The sequence below is a fragment of the Dendrobium catenatum genome, unplaced genomic scaffold (assembly GCF_001605985.2).
Source record: "Dendrobium catenatum unplaced genomic scaffold, ASM160598v2 fragScaff_scaffold_594, whole genome shotgun sequence".
Taxonomy (NCBI): Eukaryota; Viridiplantae; Streptophyta; class Magnoliopsida; order Asparagales; family Orchidaceae; genus Dendrobium; species Dendrobium catenatum.
The window spans coordinates 719,275-741,190 of NW_021319056.1; the positions used below are offsets into that span (position 1 = coordinate 719,275).

Consider the following 21,916-nt stretch of genomic DNA (forward strand, 5'->3'; position numbering starts at 1 on the left):
ACTACTTTTTAATTTATAAATCTCTTTGGACCGTTAAGTCTTTTAAAAGTTGTTCAAATCAATCAAAACTCCAACATATTCAAAACTAAATTTGAATGAAGCAACAAGCATCTTGGCCATGATACGAAGAAGTGCGATCAGATCAATTGTGAGGTTTCGGAAGTGAATCAGAATGCATCACGTTACCCATTCGCTATATATCACTATGTATCGGGTGACGTAGGACATTCTAATTCGCCTCTGAATGATCTGTTGTCCGCACAGAATAATCTCTTTCTAATTGGAGTTTGATGTACTCCTGCACCTTCAACATTGTGCATCCTTGATCTCCATCTCCTTAGGTACTGCGACAAATAAGATCCATGGAAGGCTCAACATACTCCACCACCTCCTTTTGCTTGAATGCTCCCCGTTTTTCAAATACTAGGACAATAAACTCAGAGAGTGCTTCTTTGTTGGGATCATAGGATCAAATTTCAAAATTCTCAAAAAATAAAGAGAAGTATCAGCAGATTTTACTGTCATTTGTCCATAAAAACCTCTCTTTTTTTTCTCTAAATAAACAAAGCTGGTGCATTTCTGAAATTTTACAATAGAAGATAATACATAGTTCAAAAGATCAAATACAAATGCTCATTCAGATTCATTCAATCTGCTATAAAAAGTTAATTCCAAGCAACTGTGAACAAGCAGATTTTTGCAGAGGAACATAAATCTAGACATCTGAGGGGGTAAGATAAGCTAAGCACTTCTATTTCACTGAGCAAAGCTAGCAGATATTTTATATTCAACAAAAAATAGTTAGCTGAATACAAGCTGAGCATTTAAGCAATTCTTCAACATATCTAAATCGAGTTCTTCATAGCAATAGTTTCTGATTTAGTTCTAAGAATTTCCATTTTAAAATTCTGGATCAAGTCCTCTTCTGAAACATGCAAAACTGTAGGAAGAAACAGAAAAATATTTTGGATTACTAAACTCTGATAACTTAGAAAGCTGGAAAATGAAAATGCTGTGGAACTTTGCCGCAGCATTTCCATTCACAGGACAAATAATGGTGCCAGTGGATTGAAGATTACTCGCGTAATAAAAAACATCAACAAAAAAAAAAGCTCCAGTAATTCATTTGGGAGAATCGATTGAAAATGCTGGCTCAGATCGCTGTCTTTTTGGTTCCCGGTCGCCCAAATGCAAGGAAACACAAACATCTTCTTCAGATGAGTTCCTAAGAGCAGAAAGTGTTTTCTGTTCAGGATTATCTTCTTGGTTCTTGTGCAATGGTGAAGCACCTGCAAAGCTAGTAATGAATTGGTGCTCCTCCACATTCTTCACAGTGTCTACTATATCTACTTGGAACTCTAATTGTTTATAACAGTCGTTAATTCCTGAGCCAGCAGCACCATCAACAAGATTAATATCAAGAGGTTTATAAATGTCATCAGCCTTATCATTTGGAAGGTTGCCGATGGTAAGAGATGATTCTCCAACAGTTGAATCCACAGCTGCAACTAATGCAAGTCTTTGCTCCTGCAGAGCTTCTTCAAGAATGGAAAAATCAATCAATTAAAAAGTGTACAAAATATTTTTATTAGATATCTAATGTAGGACAAACCTTGCAGGTCTTTATTAGTTGTGATCAGGTCAAGTTCTAAGAGATCAAGAAGCCTTCCTAGATCAACACCACTAGTCCAATTCTCTGGACCATGACCGCTCCTAAGCTTTAATCTCCCACGGTTCGCCGTCCCACCCCAAATGATACCTACTGGTTGAGGCTTCTCGCCATCTTGCGCTGTTAAAATAATAAGGCTACCACTATCTCCTTCAAGATCAAAAGTCTCATGATTCTCTCCAACAACAAGAAAATCTGTGAAGAAGCATATTCCCTTCTCATCATTATACTCAAGAGCATAGGCCATGACTGTTCCTGTCGTCAAACCAGAGCTCCTTCCAACCTTCACCACCTGTCTTCCAATGAGGCTTTTGATTGGAGACTGCAAATCAATAACTTTAACATCTCCAATATCACCTACTCCATTAACTGATGTCGTGACATTGGACAAGTCAAAGTCATCAGCAAATGGTATAAATGCCCCATCAGCTCGTACAAATGTTTCTGCAGGTGCACCAGAATGTAAGAAATATGTTTGGGTATCAGATCATTATCCAATAATCAAGTAGGAAACCCAGAATGGGCTCACTTTTGTTATACTAACTAATAGAACATAACAAGTCATTGATAGGATTTGATGACCAAAACAACATACAAAAATATTAAAAATGGCAAACTTACTTTAAATAGATCCAGAAATAGCATCAAGAGGGCTGTAATTACTAATCTCCAAGCAAAGAAAGCCAAGATACAAGTTGATTCACTGTTCAAGAGGTGAATCATCTCTCCCAAAATTCCCAGCAGCCACTAGGAACCCAAGAACTCACAAAAAAAAAACTGCTGCAGCAAATAAAATTCAAACATAACCCCCCCCCAACCCAAAATCCTCTAATAAATGCCCCTTACATCATTCCCAAAGAGCTCCCCCCAAAGCCTCTTCTCCTATAGGTGATAAAGAAGGTCATCAGCCCTGCTTGGCCACAAGGGCTGCTGCCCACCTTGGCAACTATGCTGCTAGCTGCTGCATCAATATTCCACTCCAAAAAAAGTCACATTGTCCTCAAAGGTGGAAAGAGGGAAACTGCTTCTAGATGGTATTGTAAGGCTCCCATCCCGCCTCATACTCTGGTAAATCCTTCCACTTAATCAGCACCTCCCTTATCCCCTTGTCTTCTTAGAGCAACCCCTTCACCTCCAGTGATTCTATCAGCACCTCCATATCCTTTGACAGTGTGGCCGATAGTGTGGGCGAGGGTGTGTGGTTTCCACTGGCTCGTCTTAGTTGTGATACATGAAATACGAGATGGATGACTGAGGTCGATAACAACCGTAGGCGATATGCCACTGCGCAAATGTGCTCCACTACCTCATAGCAAGGTTTAAAATTGCGTAAATAAGCCTCGAGGCGTTTTTCGTCCGTGAGGCGAGGCGTAAACCTCGAGACGATGTGAGGCGTAAGCCTCACGGACGCAGAATTGCATAAATGAGAATTTAAGGGTTTCAGCAGGTAAATAATAGCAAGATTCTATCATACAATAAAAAACATCTAAATGACAAGTGGAATTAGTGGAAATTAAGAAAAGAGATGCAATAAAATCATGTTTCAAAGTACAAAACTACAAAATTATAGTCTATTAAAACTCCCAAAGTACAAATAAGAAGGGGCATATATAATCCAATCAAGTCTCATCACTAAATGGTTCTTCCAACGAATCATCTGTGCTTGTCCTCTATCCTCTCCAGGAGTAGTCATATATTGGTCCATAGGACCCTGCGCACCTCTATTATATATAGTGGAGGAAGAGCCATTTCTACTCTCGCTCCCAAAGTAAGCACCATGTTTGACCCTTTCATCAAATTGCTCATGTTGTAAATGTTTGGCCGTCGTACTCTTTTTAAGCTGTAATTTCCTCCTTCACGTTATCTGAAATATTTGTGCAAGGTGCTACATTCTTATGTGAGCCAGATAAGTGTTCCTTCATGCGAGTTACTTCTCCCTTCACCACTTTATCACAAAAATTGCATTTTAAATAAACATACATCTTCTCGCCGCCTCCTACGTCAACTTGTACACTGTACTTTCAAGAAGAATCACGCCTCAATGATGTATTAAACTTTTCCTTGCCCCTAACCATATTTTCTAAAGCACAAATGCAAAATAAAATAAAAAATCTCAAAAAAATTAAAACCCTAGATTTTCTTTCAAACTAAAAAAAACTTTTGTTGAACTAAAAAAATACCTAAAATTATTTGTGGACTTCTCCTAGAGGGTAGTCGGGTACTTCAAGTTCGCCGGAGTGAGGCGGCGCCGGCGAGAGAGGCGGCGGGAAGGGAGGTCGAGCGGACGTGCGGGAGGGGCGGCCGAGCGGACGTGTGGTTTTTTGCCTGCTTGGTTCTGGTAGGCTGTATGAAAGGGGAAGAAGAAGCTTATTTCACTTAAGTTTAAGTGAATGGGTCCCAGTAATTTGAGGCATTCACTTAAACTTAAGTGAAATAAGCTTCTTCACCTTGAGGCGCGCCTCACAGTGGAAGAGGCGTACGCCTCATGAGGAACCAGAATTGCATAGGCAATAAGGCGTTTTTGCCTTGCATTGCGCAGAGGCGCACCTCTGATTGTGCAATTTTAAACAGAGCCTCATAGGACCAAAAGTGATGGGGGGAGAGCTTCTCATTCCTTCACTGAGCCAAAGTTTTTTGTCTGCACGGTCGGATCTTCAGATAGACCCTATCCCTTACGTCAAAGTACATGTCTCTCTTGTGTCCGTCTGCCTGTTTTTTCATGATTTGTTGTGCTCTCTGTAGACGTTCCTTCAATTTTTCCAAAATCCGCTGATGATAATGGTGTGTTGCCATGCCCATAATGTATTATATGAGGGGGATCCCTCCCATGTAGGATTTTAAATGACGTTGTTTGAGCTGTTGTATGATATGAAGTGTTATACCAATATTTTGCCCAGGCTAATCAGTTAGCCCACATCTTTGGTGGTATATGATACAAAGAAACAAAGATAAGTCTCCACACTGTTATTCACCACCTCAGTTTGGTCATCCGTCGGGGGGGTGGTAAGCTGTACTGATGTAGAACGATCATGCAAGGATGATTAACTTAGGGAGTTTGCATGCTTAATGTTAGAAACCACAATAATAATATCTTTATATTGATTTGTGAACGACAAAATAAAACACAAAGAGCGGTAAAACAAGCTTAGGCTAAATCACATGCATAGAAGTTAAGATCGTAAAACATCCAATTAATCTAACATTGCATATATGAGTGGTTTTCAACGATAATCCCTAAGCTAACAATGAGAATATTCACTATGAAGCAGACCCAATGATGCGGACATAGGCACGAAGATCTGGCGCATCTATCACAGGAGGTGTCGTAAATCGACGGCTCTAATTTAAGTTGTCATTTATGAATTATTTTCTGCATTTTAGTTTCTATTTTATGTTATTTTCTATTTTATCCCTAGGTTAATTTATTTGAGTGTTATGGCCCAAGGGGCATTTTTGTAATTTTCTATTTTCCCATGTTATGGCCTATAAATAAGGTCCTTAAGCTATTATAATGGATGGTTGATTAAGATGAAAAATTGTTTCCCACACTTGTGTTCTTCTTGTGAGAGAGCGTTAGTGAGATTCCTATGAGAGGAATCGAAGTTGTCAACAGCCGCAGGATGGGTCCGGGCTAGTGATTTGAGTTCCTTGGAGAAGGGCAATCGTATCACCCACCAACCTTGGAGACGGCCGGGTTCGTGGTTCTATTATTTTTATTATCTTTTCATTTTCTCCTTGTCGACATCCCCATCCTCCACCCAAGCCACCGGCCACCTCTTCACAATCCCGCCGGCCACCTTTTCACAACCCGCCGGCCACCTCTTCACAACTCGCTGGCCACCTCCCTTCATCATCCCATTGAAGTTTCTTAATTTAGGCTTGAACGAATTTGGAACTAGTTTGAAATTCAAACTCAATTGATTTGAAATTCAAATAAACCTTCCTAAATTTCCTAAATCCTATTTAAGGAAACATTTTGAATTTTGAAAATCTGTCCTAAATTAGCGAATCTATTTTAGGTAAGTTTCTTAAGTTAACAATATTTGAATTCAAATTCAAATAGAGTTACTTAATTAATTTCCTAAGTCTAAAACTATTTTAGGCAAGCTTGCACACATGGCACCAAACTCAAGTTTCACCCATGCAGGCCGCCGGTCTCCTTCCCTATCCCATCAATCCTTTTGAATTATTTCCTAATCTCATCTTTTAGTTAGGAAATAATTTGAAATCACCCATAAATCCCTCTTCTCCCTTGAATTTGGAATTGGAAATTTCTTTCCTATTTCCTATTCCCACATTTAAAATACTGTCAGATTCCTAGCTCTAGCCGAAGTTCCCTGAAGTTTTATTTCCAATTATATTTCCTCAAATCAAGTCACTGAATTGGAAAATTGAACTCATTTTAAGTTTAAATCTGAGAGCATTAATTTCCCTTGCTGGCTTTGAAAACCACCGGCCCCACTGTGAGGGTTATTAGGATTTATTTCCTAAGTTATTACTAAGCCTCTTTAGAAGCATTCTCTCTCTTTGCCAGCCGAAATTTCAAAGCTTAAGCTAACGTCAATTCTGTCCATTTATTCTCAGCCCCCTGATTTGGAAGTAATTCCAAAATCTGGCCAATTCTTCCGTTTCCTCCTTAATTGCTTTGGCTTGGTATTATTTCGAATTTCCTTAAGGAATTAATTTCATGTACGTCATTTCTAACAAAATCTTGCCTAAGCCTTACTTCCTAATCTATTTCCCAAACTCCTCCCGTGAAGCATTCCTTCTACTTGGAACCTAAGAATTTTCTCAGGTTTTGGAACAAAAACCTGAAGAAAAATTTTCAGATTTTGTGAGCTGGAACAATTTCAGATTACGGAGAGGAAATCCATCTTCCATAGCAAAGCCGGTGCTTTCGTTCTACATCACCCACTCACTCACTCACTTTTTAAAATACTAGGCTTTAGCGGATAAAACTAACATGATCTCAGTGAATCAATTAATTCCACATTAGAAAGTGACTAGAAAAAAAAGAATAAGGGAAAGAGTTCACCGAATTCTGGGTTTTGGACTTGGAACAACAATCAGAAGATCTTCCCGGTCAGGACAGTCGCCCCTTTTGGCTGAATTTTCTTTGGGCAGCAACCTGGATTCTGTTTGGAGAATTGGGCAGCAGTTGAAGGACTTCTGATCAGCAGAACAGCTGTTTCTACCGCTGAAATTCTTATGGACAGCAACCTTATAACTTAGAAAATCTGAGCAGCAGCCATAAGAAGACTTTGGACAGCAACAGGAGGATTCTTAGCAGAGAAACTGTTGATTTTTCTTTGCAGGAATTTCAGGACAGCAAGTTTGAATGTCCAGAAATTTGAGGCAGCAGGTTTGGAAACCTTCTGGACGGCGTGACAACAGTAAGAAGCTTGCTGGAATTGTTAAACAGCAGCTAGCATTTGGAGGCCCAAGACAGCAGGAACGGATTTTCCTTGGGCAGGATTTTAGATTTCCCTAATCAATTGGGTAGGGGAAGTTTAAATTTGAATTTTGAATGTAATGGATGGTGGGAGGGAAAAGTGATTAGAGAAATAATTAATTGGATCCAAAATGAAGGCCTATAAATGTTGATTGGAGAGGAATAAAGAGCCGGCCATTAGGGGAGCAAATCAAGGGATTAGTATTAATTAAATGTGGGCCCAAGCTCTTAATTGATGTAGGAGAATAAATCTGATTTTGAACTCAGATTTATGAAGAGTAATTAGTTACCTAATTGGGTTAGGGAATTATGGTAAGATTTGACATCAAATCTAAATTGAATTTGAATTCAAATTCCCACTGATTTTGGATCAACCCAAATTAGGAAACTAATTGAATAGTAGCAGTATTCGATTGAGGGCTGAATGGGGAGTAATTAATGCTTCCTCAATGAATTAGCTAATTAAGGAATAAGAATATCAAATCTCATCTAATTTTAATTTAAATTAGAATTAGATTAAAAAACTTTCCATAATGAGAAAATTCAAATAATGTAAGTATTGAATGGGGTTTTGAATTTTGAAATTCAAAATTCATGGAGGCTTGGGAGAGGCCGGCGGCTAGAAGGTCTGAGGGACCAGCGGCTATGGGGTTTGGTGGCCTGCGGGTGGCTAGGGCTTGAGGAGGGCCTGTGGGGGGATGTGGGGTTTTCGGGTTTGGGGAAGGGAGCAAGAGGTGGTCGGGGTATGAGGAAGAATGGGTGGGAGAGGGAATTCAATGCAAGCAGAAAAATAAAAGAACAAGAAATATAATAGGACCGCGAACCTTGGAATCCACCAAGATTGACGGGTATTGCTTTTGCCCCACTTGAGCCTCTTCTCTCACGAACTCACTAAGAGATCATCCCAAGAGAGAAAACTTAGAACTAACAAAGAGATCCATAAACACAAGTTGAAAATTTCATATTAATCATCATCCTCAATACAAGAAAGTTAGCCTATAAATAGGCCTCATGAAAAGAAAATAGCAAAGACTAAAATGTCTTTCGGGCAACAACACTACTTGATCACTCCTAAGGGTAAAATGGGAAAAACATTAATAACTAGTACATAAGACATAAAAATAAAAATAAAAAAATAAACTCTAGATCGCAGTCGTTGATCTTCTGATGTCCTCATCATGTACTCTGCTTCAGGATAGTCCCCTGCATCTTAAATAACTCCCTTCAGAAGTGGCTCAGAAAGACCTTGTCCCGATCGTACACAATGGCTTCAAGTATGTCATGTAAACGAACAATCTCTTTAATGAATGCGACTGCCACCAATACCGCAGTGTATGGGTGGCATAAGAAAATGAAATGAGCAGATTTGCTATCACTCCTGACTGTCCACTATCACTAGGATCATAGTAAACCCTTCTAATCTAGGTAGTATCTCAATAAAGTCTATAGTCACCACTTCCACACTTTCTTGGGTAATGTCAAAGGCTATAGAAGACCACCTGGAGCCATAAACAGGTATTTGTGTCTTTGGCACACATCACAATTTGCCACCTCTACATCCTTTCGCATGCCCACCCAGTATAGCTCCGTTGTCAGTCTATGATATGTCTTATGACTCCTGAATGTCCCTCAATAGTTGTGCCATGAAACTCCTGCAACAAGAGAGGGATGTGTGGTGATGTCCTCGAGAGCACAAACCGTCCCTGATATAGCAGCTTCTGACACATCAAAGAGTAACCAGTATGGCAATAAATCTCCCCTGATCTTATTCAGCTCTTCATCCTACTCGTTCTCACGGTTCAAGGCCTCCCAATCCACCACCATAGGAACAAATAACCTAAGGGTCTTTACTACGCCTGGAGAGAGCATCTACAGCTTTATTTTTCATCCCAGGCTTATATTGAATCTCGAAGTCGTAACCTAACAACTTGAAAAGCCACCGTTGATACTCCTCTGCCATCGTCCTCTGCTCTAACAAAAATTTCAAACTCATTTGGTCGATCTTTACTATGAAGTGTCGTCCCAACAAGTAAGGTCGCCACTTATGTATTACCAACACTATTGCCATCAGCTCCCTTTCCTACAGTGATTTCAACCTTGTCCTAGTGGTCAACACCTAGTTGAAATAAGCTATGGACCTCTGAGTCTGCATGAGAACTACTCCCAACCCATAGCCTCATGCATCAGTCCCTACTACAAATGGTTGACTAAAATCAGGTAGTGCTAATACAGGGATAGTCGTCATGGCTTTCTTCAGCAGCTCAAAAGGCTAGGTGACTGCCTCCTCCCATCTGAAACAATCATTCTTCAATTGCTCGATTAATGGCCATGCTATAAAGTTGTATCCCCTCAGAAACTTTCTGTGGTACCCTGTGAGTCCCAAGAACCCCTCAACTCCTTTAGGGTTTTGGGTAAGGGCCATTATAACATTGCCTATATCCTGGAAAGACCTACAGCTAGTCAGTTACTCCTGATTTGGACACCACATATCCCAAATACTCCACCCTCTATTGTGCAAAAGAACACTTCTTCAAATTGGCATACAACTGATGCTCCTTCAATGTTACTAACATGACCCTTAAGTGCTCCACATGCTCTACCTCAGACCGGCTATATACAAAACAACACACAAAAATATTAAAAACAGAAAACTTACTTCAAATCGATCCAGAAATAGCACAAAGGGAGTTGTAATTACTAATCTCCAAGCAAAGACATATAAGATACAATTTGATTCACTGTTCGAGAGGGGAATCGTCTCTTCTACAATTCCTAGCAGACCCAAAACTTCCCACAAAAACTACCGCAACAAATAAAATTCAAACATAAACCCTAACACCCCCCACCCCAAAGCATTAACTTTTTTTGGCGCTATCGGTCCCGAATCATGCTCTGATATCAATTTGATAGGATTTTATGACAAAAACAACACACAATAATATTAAAAACAGCAAACTTACTTCAGATAGATCCAGAAATAGCACCAAGGAGGCTGCAATTACTAATCTCCAAGCAAAGAAAGACAATAAACAAGTTGATTCGCTGTTCGAGAGCTGAACTGTCTCTCCCACAATTCCTAGCAGCCACTAGAAATAAAAAAACTCCTACAAAAACTGTTGCAGCAAATAAAATTCAAACATAAAACCTAAAATCCTATAAGAAATACCCCTTATATCTTTCACAAAGAGTTACCCCCCAAGACTCTTCTCCTATAGGTGATAAAGGAGGTCATGCTCCCCACCTAGGCACTTGCACTGCTGCCCACCTTAGCAACTGTGCTGTTAGCTGCTGCATCAGTCATTGTTTTGCAAACAATTTGATAAGTTCCATATTTTAATTATGTAAAAATAAAGAAATTTTAAGGTATGTAATAGTTTCACTAGTATATTTATCATTTAAAAGAACAATTTGTTTGAGAAAAATGGTTAATTTCAGTACTAGTACTAGAGAATCAAAGCTACAGCATAAATAATTTGGAACTATGTTACCTGGGTTTGTTCCGGCATAAATGCCATACCAGAGGTCATCAGTGATAAAAGATGTTGCCCTCTCAACAGCACCAAGATAGACACCAGGCCCAAGATTGGGCGGTAATGGATGGAACATCTTCTGATTGGGGTAGTCCAGATCCACTGCAACATGCCGATTTGTAAGAAAACCAACTTGTTTGTTGCCCGTTCTACTTTTCACAATGGCACCCAAAGTTCCATAAGTCTCCAGATTTGCCACCTAAAGAAAGAAATTAGGTGTCAGAATGAATTGGTTTGTTTGCGTAGTTTTTCCATCCACACAAGTTTTTTTTTTTTTCTTTCGTGAACCACAAAAGTAATACGCATTTACTAATAATTCAGTTGCATGGAATGTATACAGTAAGAGAAACAAAGTGAATAAATACATTGCAAAACTTGATGTTTCACAAAATAAGTCATGAACTCAATAAAGAATAGTTATTTTATAAGCTCTAGCTTCCATGTTTGCTAGGCGCAGAAAAGAAGAGTACAAGCACGGTTGACAACGGTGCTTCATCAGCAGGGCATCCAACTCAGGTTTCGTTTGAGACGGCTTTTTTACTGCTCTTAAAGCAGCTTTCAAGTACAAAAAATTTTAACTTTTGTACTAGTAAGCTATTTTAAGAAGCAATAAGAAAGTCAACCCAATCGAAGCCTCAATCAAGACCAGTAGGGAATCTGATTGTTTAATTCCACAGGTAATATTGCGCTATTATATTTTAGTATTTGAACTCTTGGGCTTGCTTGGCTGTGTTATGTCTTCCACTTATTTTCACTTAAACAAAAACATGTTTGGATGCGTATTTGTTTCCTATTTTCATAATAGGAAACAACTAAACAAGTGAAAACACCTCAGGTTGTGTTTTCAAAATATCTGCAAAAAATAAAACCAGCTAATCAAACATGCCTGACCATTTGAGGGTGTTTGTTACCTAGTGCGGAAGTAATTCAAACTTGATTTCATATTTTTAAATATATTGAGTAAGAATGAGGATATATGAACAACTATATATATTAAGCATGAAGACAGTAAAAAAAGATCAAAAAAAGTAATTTAGCCTTACTAAAAATTTAAATTAAAATAGATTTAGAGCCAATGTTGAACTATGTGAAATAATGTGCTGGCTATGTGCATCATTTTCTTGCAAAGCACAAGATCACAACAAAGTGCGTGCATTGCACTGCTTTGTTGCATCACATTGTGGCATTGTGCTTAGCTAGCTCCGTCTCAAAACAAAATCTTGGTTTATATTTCTTGATTCATCTCAACATCTACTATGATAATTAGGGCATGAATGCTTACTTCCCTTCAATGGTTCTCGGAGTTGTTATATGGTTGCTCATTGGTTATCTATATGGAGCTAGTCTCTTGATGATTCTTCGATTTAAGCTCTAGTGCATATTATATAAGTTTTTTCACTAGTTCTTGTTCCTACACTAGTAGCTTTTAGCACACAAGCTTCTTCTCTAGGATGCATCTCAATATATCATCCATACTTCTCGACGCTTCATCTTCACACTCTCTCACTTCATGCTCATGCTAACTCTATCTCTTGATTTCTAATTGGTCTCTCAATACACAATTAGTTTTTATTTTTAAATTTTCTTTCATCACTTCACTCTTTATATATTCGATTCCTTTCTTATTTTATTCGAATAGCTGGAAATTACTGTTATTGAATGCATTAATATATTTATTGAAATTTGTCTGCAAACAAAAGCATATTTATATGAAAATTGTCTAAAAATTATTTTCAATAATGATTTTTATATTTATTTTAATATAACAAATGATAAAATATATAAAAATAACAATATAATCTCATATACACCCTAATACTCAAAATACCCTCATATTTAATTGTTAGGTTAACTTTAAATGTTACTTTTGGCCTTGGGACTAAATTCAAATATTTTTTAAAAGTCGAGGGCCTAAATTGAGGCATTATGAAAGTCTGAGAATAAATTGGACATTTACTAATAGTCAGGGGACTTTTTGAGCTTTTACTCTCTCTCTCTCTCTCACTCACTCACTCCCTCCCTCTCTCTCTCTCTCTCTCTCTCTCTCTCTATCTCTATACATATACATCATGATAGTTCTAAAAAGTAAAAATCTGCTTTGCTTTAAACTTTGTGCATTGAAGCAAAAAAAATAAATAAATAAATCTTGCACATAACATTATATTTAGCATATCACATTATTTGACTGCCTTCCCTCTATCTTTCATTGGTGAACTGTACCACCACTCTAAATCATGCAACACCCAACTACGACTAAGCTCTTTCCACCAGAATTCTTCTTCCCTATCAAACTACACGGTGCTAATCCCATTTCTCCCTTGTACGTTGCAGTTGAAATCATCGGTCTCGTTGCCTTTTCAATTTCCCCATCACCAACACGACCCCATTTAGCTTGTCCTGCTTGTTCCTTACTCTCTATGTTTTCCCTTCTTGTTTTAGTCATCAATCAGACTTGCACATTTTCTTCCTTCCTCGACTATCTCTTGACCTTAAACTCCTCAATTCATTGATGAACTCCAACAACCCAACCATCACACCTCATCGATCAAATTCGTCGGCAACCACGTCAAAGTCATCAGGCATCTCCCTTACCCCCCCTACCTTCTCTCGCTCTCTTCCTCCTCTCTATCTCTAATTCTTTCTCCCTCACTCTCTTTATCGATAAAAAAGAGTAAAAATTATATATATATATATATATATATATAGAGAGAGAGAGAGAGAAGGGGGGAAGAAAAGAGATAAAATGTGTGTATTTGCTCTAATAATTTCATCCCCTCACCTTGTTATCAATAAAGTCATCTTGCGCACAAAGGAATAATAAAAACAGCCTTTAAAATTTAAGTACTCATGCATGTTGTTCTAATGTGACAAAAAATATAAAATAAGTACCCGCATGTGTGGTTCCAACATGACAAGGAAATTCCTATGTGCATTTGTCATAAAGGTGTTGAAGCCGCACCTATTTTATGCATAGCGGGTTTGATGACTTTCAGCCACAATGTCCTAAACATCAATCATCATGCAAGATTTTTTTAAGTGTGGTGAGAAGGCCTAAATAAATGCCATTTAGGCAGAGGAGAAGCCAGAAGGCTACTAAAAATTTCAGTGACCACATTTAAAATGAATAGAACAAAATTATTTTTTTATACAAATATAACAAAAAATAATGAAAACGAGAATACAAATTTATAAAATAAGAACAAAAAAAAAATCCGTCGCATATTTGAACACGTAATTGGATAAAATGGAACTTGATAACTCTCCTACGACACAAACAAGACCTATTGACTTCCAATGCACTCAAAATTTTAAACTATTATTGAACTTAAAACATGACCATAATGAGAGCTTCTACTTAAAGGCAAAGGAATGCTCTTGTGGGTTCTGTCTAAACAAGAGATGAGAACTAAATGCAAGCAAGACAAGGTTGCTTGAAATGTGGAAGAAGAATCTAAATTATTAAAAACTTGAAACCGGATATGCAACATTAACTTGCAACCGGATAGAATGTGAATTTTAAAGCTCAAATGAAAATGCTTGTATGTATTTTAGCATCAAAATATTTATGTAAGAAATTAAATTTGGGCAGTTGCAAATCATGCGCATGCACCACAAAATAATTTCCAAACTCAAGTATAATGCTTCAAAACATGTGCAAATGCATTATGTAAGTGCATTATGCAAACATACCACACAAGAACATTAATGATTGTGCAAATGTATTATGCGAGTGTTTTGAAAAGCATGCAAATGCACTAAAAGTCATGCAACTATATTGAACAACAAGCAAATACATCATACCAATGCATTAAAAAGTTAAAAAGCAAGGTGTAATAAAAAACATGCAAACATATCGTGCAAATGCATAAAAGGTATATATGTACATCATGAATCATATAAATGCACTTTATAAATATACCAAAAAGCGCTTGTGCATGTGCACTATATAAATGCCCGAAAAGCTTACAAATGCACTGTGTAAATACATAAAAAAGGCATGCAAGTTCAAGAGATACATCAATTTACCCAAAGTCAAGATATCCATATGTTCTTCAACAAATATACTAAAAACTCGAACATAAAATCTACATGACTGAGCAAAAAAAAAAGCTTAAATTTCCAATACTAAGAGAATCATGCAACAATTTTTGAAAACTCAATAAATTCTCTTCAAAATTTAGAGTTGAGTTACTCAACAAGGCTTGAACCCCATAAGCATAATCTTAGAAAAGCAAGCAAGTAAAGAGGACAATGTTCAAAATGGCAAAAATACAATAATTCAAACAATCCAATGACGGTCGTGTTGATTAAACTCTAAAATGAAGTGGACTCTATTTTCAAGTCTTCCCAAATCCTAAAGCAATTTATTCTAGGGCCAAAATTTTCATAAAAAATAAAATATTCAAAATATAATACAAAGTATATATATATAAGCAAAGCAATCACATCAAACCTTAAAAAAATAACCATCCATCCTCTGCGACAATTTACCACCTCAGTTCACAAAGAGCTAATATTATATCAAGTATTTCACTATGATCTTAAAAAAAATACATGACATGTATTCTCTAATGGGATGATTTTACTACAAAATGACATTGCTTGATTACAGTTATGAGTAGGGCCCGATGACCGGGAGATTTCATTGCAAAATGATGCAACTAAATTATGAACATGGCCAAAGCTTGGATGTTCCCAATCATCCTAAATCCCCTAAGTGTTGAATTATAGAGCAACTTGATAAGGAAAAAAATCCTATTAGTTAAAATAGACTTATAATTGTCCCCTCATACAATCATCCACCCGGAGCTTATAAGACTCCGCGCTAAATAACACAACCCATGACTGCAACAAGGATCCTCTAATCAGGTTGGTTCAACTACCTCTTTTGACAAATTAGATCATGTCCACGACAAACCGAGACGAATCATAAGTTCTTGATCAATTTCGTCATCATTTCTCTCACGATATGTTTTATACTAAAGGTGATGAATTTTCTAATCTTAAAATAAAATTACTACTACTATCCATTATGCACTTCATGCTTATCAACTAGCTTTAATGGGAAGTTCTCACTCATCATCAGGAAGGATAATTCACTATAGGGTTGTGTGCTTCTGAGAAACTTAGAATTAGATCATAAAGTCCTCACAAAAAATGAGGGCAAAACATCTAGGTAGTGTCTTATTTGTAATAATCCTTCTTATAAAAAAATTGACATGGAAACAAACTATCTCAACAGAGTTCAACCCAAATTTTTGGAGCACACAAGAATGTGAGGCTATGTTATATGGATCTCTTATTGGGATGCAATATCCATACACAATGGCTATTTTACTTTGGACTATTCAAAAGAAATGAATTGTCATTGAAACTTCCATTAATGTCGATCATTGCCCAAATTTCATCAATTTTAAGCTAGGCATTGTTAGGATTCACAAAGTGGACATGGATAAAAAAGGGAATGAAGAGAGCAAGCCACTGATAATCGGAAATCAATTTACAAAACTTGAAGGTGTTGATGGGGGCATGCCAATAATAGCATCAGCCCCTTTCTGTGGTCATGGTGATTAGAGTTTTTTAACTATTAGGGAAGGTGTAAATAGTGAATTAGTTCTACAACAATATTCTATTGACAAAACTAACTAGGTATATTGACGGCTATGACCTTCTAAGGAAAATATTAAACATTTGTACCCCAATGCTTCGTAAAATAGCTAAATGTAGCTATTTCAATTGCATACCAATTATTTGAGGTTGGTCCTTATTTATAACTCAATTGATTTATAATGCATAGCCATAAACATGAGGACACATGCATAAAACACATTAATTCTTGAAAATATAAGACAAAAAGACATGATAGAAAAGACATTTGAAATATGTATACTTAAAAAAAATCACTGCACACATAATTCAAATAGACTTCTAAATTATACTTCTAATTGTCCAAAATAATTTCATTTCAAGCCCGATCAAGTACAATTCTCATAATTAGAGTGGCATGGTGCACGTGTAATCTATGCTAAACACATATTTACAATGTTATAAGAAGTGTCCAAAAAACTTCTAAGAGATGTCCAGTAAGTATGGAACACTTTATAGAAACCATAAAATGAGATTTCACAAAATGATGAATTGACAAAATTTCCCATTAGTATCCAAATATCTAACATGACAAAACGACCATCTAAAAGAGTCCATGCTTTATAACACTTGATTTGAAATCTAAATTAGCTAGAAAATTGTCAATTTTATTATTGTTATCAATTATTTATGTTTTTCACATTTAACCTTGTAGATTAATCATATCTCACCATACTAGAGTGTCTAAATTTTTTTGCATATCCCCAGACAATCTCTACATATTTTTTATTACCTTTATCACTTGGATGCCCATTTCAAAGATGGCAAACAAACTTGAGAGTGAAATGAGATTCACTTGCCTTCTAACTAAAGAAATTGTAACTACAGGACAGTATCACTAAAATTGTCATACAGGAAAATAAATTCCAAAACTTTTGAAATAAGATTCGAAAAATGGTCCAAAAAGATGTCCTGGTATGCCTAAGTGTTTAAGATGACAAAATGACCCTCAAAAAGGGTCTGTACTATCAATGGTTTTTTTTTTTCCCATATAACCTTGTAGATTAATCATATTTCACGAAACTAGTGTTAAGTTTTTTTTTTTTTTTTAGCTTGGATGCCTCTTTCAAAGAATGCAAACCATCTTGAAAGTGAGATTAGATGTAATTATTAATAAATTTTTAAACTGATCGACATCTCTTGTTTATATACAATAACGAGATCATGCCTTCAAACTAAAAGACTGTAACAACAGGGCAATCTCATTAAATGGAAAGGTAAAATAGATATGTTAGTAAACTATGAAATCATCTGCGAAATTCTAAATGTAAAGGACCATAACCAAAACAGAAATTAAATATATAATATGCTAAATCTGAAACTTCTCTTTCACCCCCGTAATTCATGGTAAGAATTCATTTGACAATAAAAAAAAGGTAATATGCACGTGAAAAAGAGTATTCATGATATCAATCCATTTGTGTTTATGCTTAAAGGATATTTATGAAAACTAGAGGCAATCATGATGATGCGGACATCGGCACGAAAATCTGGCGCATCTATCACAGGAGGCGTCGTAAATCGACGGCTCTGATTTAAGTTGTCATTTATGAATTATTTTCTGCATTTTAGTTTCTATTTTATGTTATTTCCTATTTTACCCCTAGGTTAATTTATTTGAGTGTTGTAGCCCAAGGGGCAATTTTGTAATTTTTTTTTCCTGAAATCAATTTTGAAATTAAATTCAAAATTTGATTTATTGCTTCACTTTCATAACTCCTAAATTCGAATCAAAGAGCTTTAAGTCACCTCCTTTAATGCTTCATTAAGGGATTTAATTGCATGCCATTTGAATTTCAAATTCAAATTTCAAATTTGCATTAGGAGTTAAATGCCCCCTAAATTTCCTCCCTTTAATTAAGGAATTAATCGCAGCTTTAAATCTGAAATTTAATTTCAGATTTAAGGATTAATTCACTTAAGTAATTGGGGCCCACTTATTTGAAATCAAAACCTCTCCCTCCCTCTCTCATATGTCGTCCCCTCTTCCTCCTTCCTTTGCCTAATTAAGAGCCAATTAATGCTCCTAATTAACTCCCCCATTAACTCAGAGCTCTTTGGAAATACTTCCAAAATCTGAGATTTTCACCTAGCCGAAATTCCCTACTTATGCAATCACCTCTCAATTCTTACCAAAATTCAGCCTTTTAATTTTGAAAACCAACTTCTGTCCCGTATTCCCCTGCTGGCCGAATTTTTTTTAACACCTTTACATTGGTTTTCTACTCTAAACCCTTCCCAAACTCTTCCCACATGGAATATGCTGTTTTCTAAGACTGCCATCAAGGAATTCCAACCCTTGCTCTCACGTCTCCAGTCATCCTAAGCCTAATAACTGCTGTTTGGAAAAATAAAACTGCTGTCCAGCAGTTTTCGCTGGACTGTTTCCACTACAACACCATAAAATTTCAGATTTTTTGAAGGGGCTTTTCAAATTTTGTGAGTCACTTGGAGTTTGGCCATCTTCCCTAGCAAAGCGATTTTCATTCTACATCACATGATACTCCAGATTCTGTTATACTGATGATGAAAAACTATTAAGAGAAAAATATAAACCTAACAGATCAATGAAATAATTGAATAATATGATCCTAATATTTAGAAATAATAGGACCACTGGAGGGCCCCTCTAGGAGAGTACCTGCTGATTATAAACCGAACTGTAACCTATACATAATAGTAGGGTTCGGAAACTGCAGACTACCTAGAAATAACCTTAAAGTTGAGGCACACCTCAACTAAATAAGCCTTGGAAAAAAGAACCTGGATAAGAACACCACAGATACCTGAGAACCTGAACCTATACAAGGATAACTTCCACGCAGCCCATCCACAAGCTCAGTGTACAACTGTTCTTTTGGAGTGTGTGCAGGCGCACCATAATATGAAAACTCTACAACATCCACATCACACCACACACCACCTGGTCCCTACACAAAAGGTAAATGACAATGATTAATTATCATAAAGAATAAAGACGTTAGTATTGAAAAGATACTGTTGAACATGTGTCAGCATTCAAATTACTCACTATTGCAATCAAGTTATTACCAAAGCACAGCAGATAAAAAATATGAAGAAATAGTTCAAACAAATACTAATTCACTACCTCAAGGGCAGTTGGCAAACATTGAATCTGCTTGAGCCATTTCCGGTGAACTTTCCGAGCAACAAAAACAAGAATTGCCGGTGTTTCGGTCAGCTTTCCTTGTCTAATGCGAAAACCGATTGCAGTCCCAAGACTATACCGCCGCAAGATTTTGCTGTGAAATGCTCTTATAGTCATCAAATCAAGCAAAGTTGTCGCTTGCTGCCCCTTTGGCAGGCGACCGAGATTACCTGGCAAGACCCCTTTCTGAAGGTTCCCAAAATAATTAGCTCGGCCTTCGGCGGAATCATGCATTAGAGTTGAGGTAGGCCAAGAGAAGTATGCAGCATTACTTTCAGAATGTTGAGCTCCTGATGCATAAGGCTGGAGTGTTGAAACAATGCAAGAAGATGGGTTCTGATTACCGCATACACTCCTTTCCATATCCAAGGCAGACTCCGCTGATTGTGTTGAGCCTGAGTGGAGGCCCCAAGTCTCTGAAGGTCTTTTCATGTTAGCTAAATTCTAGGACGTCATCAAACCAATTCTGAGCTCTTCTGAGGCTCAATCAACAATTTGATAGAAAAGAATCCTAAAAGGCAATGTTCTACATTTTGTCACACAGATATTTGATAATGAATAATCATAAGAACATTAAGAGAAAGCAATCAGAGTTAAATCAATCAGGAACTGATAAGGAAAGATATCAACAACAATAACAACAACATCAAGCTTTTGTCCCACTACGTGAGGTCGGCTACATGAATCCTTTTTTGCCATTGTGTCATGTTAAAAGTCAAATTTAATAAAGATAGATCATTTCTAATATTTTCTAATCAAGTTTTTTTAGGTCTACCTCTACCTTTCTTAACAGAGGTAAACCTAAAAAGACTTGGTTAGAAAATATTAAAAATGATATATCTTTATTAGATTTAAATGAGAATTTGACTTTTAACAGGACACAATTAAAAAATAAAATATGGTTCCCTCCCACAGGCATGTAATTGTACTACAAAAACAAACGCTGTCGCATAATGTTAATTCTTTTCAGATAAACAAATTGTATCATGAATAAGACACTGACTCAGTAGCAGATGGTTTAGAGAGGTCATATAAGATACAAATAAGATCCCGCTCCTATAGTTCCCTCCAATTGGCATGTAATTGCATTACAAAAATAAACTCAGCAGCATATTGTTAATTCTCTTCATAGAAACGAACTGTATGGTCAAAAAGGCAGTGATTAAGTAAAATAAGCATATGGCAGGGAGGGGAGGGAGAGGAACAATTATTTAGTCCAGTGAACGTACGCTCCTCTACGTTCGGTCACCAATGTTTTGACGCCACGTCGCATGAAGAAAAGTCGCCGACCCGACCCGCTGTATTTTGGGTTATCGCACGTGTTAAAATTTTAAATGGAAAACATCACAAACACTTCGAAGTGCGACGCTTCACCTTTTTACGGAGATTCGAATCCCTGTTACTGTTTACTTTGTTTTTTAGATTTCCAGCAAATCCTTCGGAGTTCTCCAGCATTTCAACTCGTAGTTCTTCGTATTCTCCATTCAAAAATCGTCGCTGATATAATGCCTGAGGTTCGAAACGATTTACCGAAAAAATATCATTGTTTTGATATTGTTTATATCGTTAGCAATCTAACAGTACCGAGTTTTAGGGATATGGTAAACATTTCTGCTTGTATTTAAAACTCGGTACGCATTCTAAAACTCGGTACTAATCGGTATTTGGTACTAGGTTTTGTTCGATTTTCTCGGTATTTGATGATTAAACTCGGTAAACGTCGTTACTGGTTGATAAAACTCGGTACACATTTCGTAGACATGTTAGGTTTGCCTTAGTAAATCGAACAGAATCCTAAACGACGTGTATTTAGGGTTTAGGGTTCTGTTTTACCGTGTTACTAGGTACTCGGTACAACTTGGTACTCGGTACTAAGAAAACTCGGTATTTTCTTAGTATTTGTTACACTTATTTATTTCACGTAGTTTTTCACGGAATAACTCTATAAAACTGTTATTTTCTTAGTGTTTGTTACACTTTATTATGCAGGGATATACCCCCAAGATTCATTTCAGATGTCGGACTTCAGGATTTAGAGAAGTTTGTAATGAATTGGTTGAGAAATTTGGGGATCAGTTTGTTAGTAGCCTAAGTGAGTTACAAATTAATCAGTTCCTATTACTACCTCGGTTCCCACAAAATGTTCTTATTGTTTATATGTTATTGTCCACGTGGGATAACGAATCTGAAAGTTTTGTTATTAATAGCCGGACTTTAACTTTCACTTCTGATGAAATAGCGTTGATTATTGACTTACCAAACAGATGTATTAAATTTGAACCTGGGACTAGTACAATTGCTGGTAAAACAGCAAATGACATAAGGCATGATATTCTGAAATTGGATTCGTCAACGCCCATCGAGATTGTTAGGGAACAATTTATTGTATACTTATTGTCCAATATTTTTTTTCCAATGGCCAACTTCCGAGTGCAATCAACAATATTGGA

General features: G+C 36.8%; 1 protein-coding gene across 9 annotated transcripts in view; it reads right to left on the minus strand.

Annotated features, from left to right (window-relative positions):
• Positions 1 to 732: 732 nt before the first annotated feature.
• The window catches only part of LOC110115964 (protein NARROW LEAF 1), a 26,909-nt gene continuing 5,725 nt past the window's right edge, over positions 733 to 21,916 (minus strand). For 5 of the 9 annotated variants that reach the window (XM_020849386.2, XM_020849384.2, XM_028694916.1 and 2 more), the window contains exons 3-7: positions 19,407 to 19,977; positions 19,084 to 19,227; positions 10,610 to 10,850; positions 1,613 to 2,113; positions 733 to 1,538 (exon numbers count right to left, since the gene is read on the minus strand). In XM_020849386.2, the coding sequence (XP_020705045.1) occupies positions 1,123 to 1,538; positions 1,613 to 2,113; positions 10,610 to 10,850; positions 19,084 to 19,227; positions 19,407 to 19,898 (1,794 nt within the window). In that variant the 5' untranslated portion in view covers positions 19,899 to 19,977 and the 3' untranslated portion in view covers positions 733 to 1,122. The remainder of the gene's footprint in view (positions 1,539 to 1,612; positions 2,114 to 10,609; positions 10,851 to 19,083; positions 19,228 to 19,406; positions 19,978 to 21,916) is intronic. The other 4 variants (XM_028694918.1, XM_028694917.1, XM_028694914.1 and 1 more) reach the window with 3 other exon arrangements.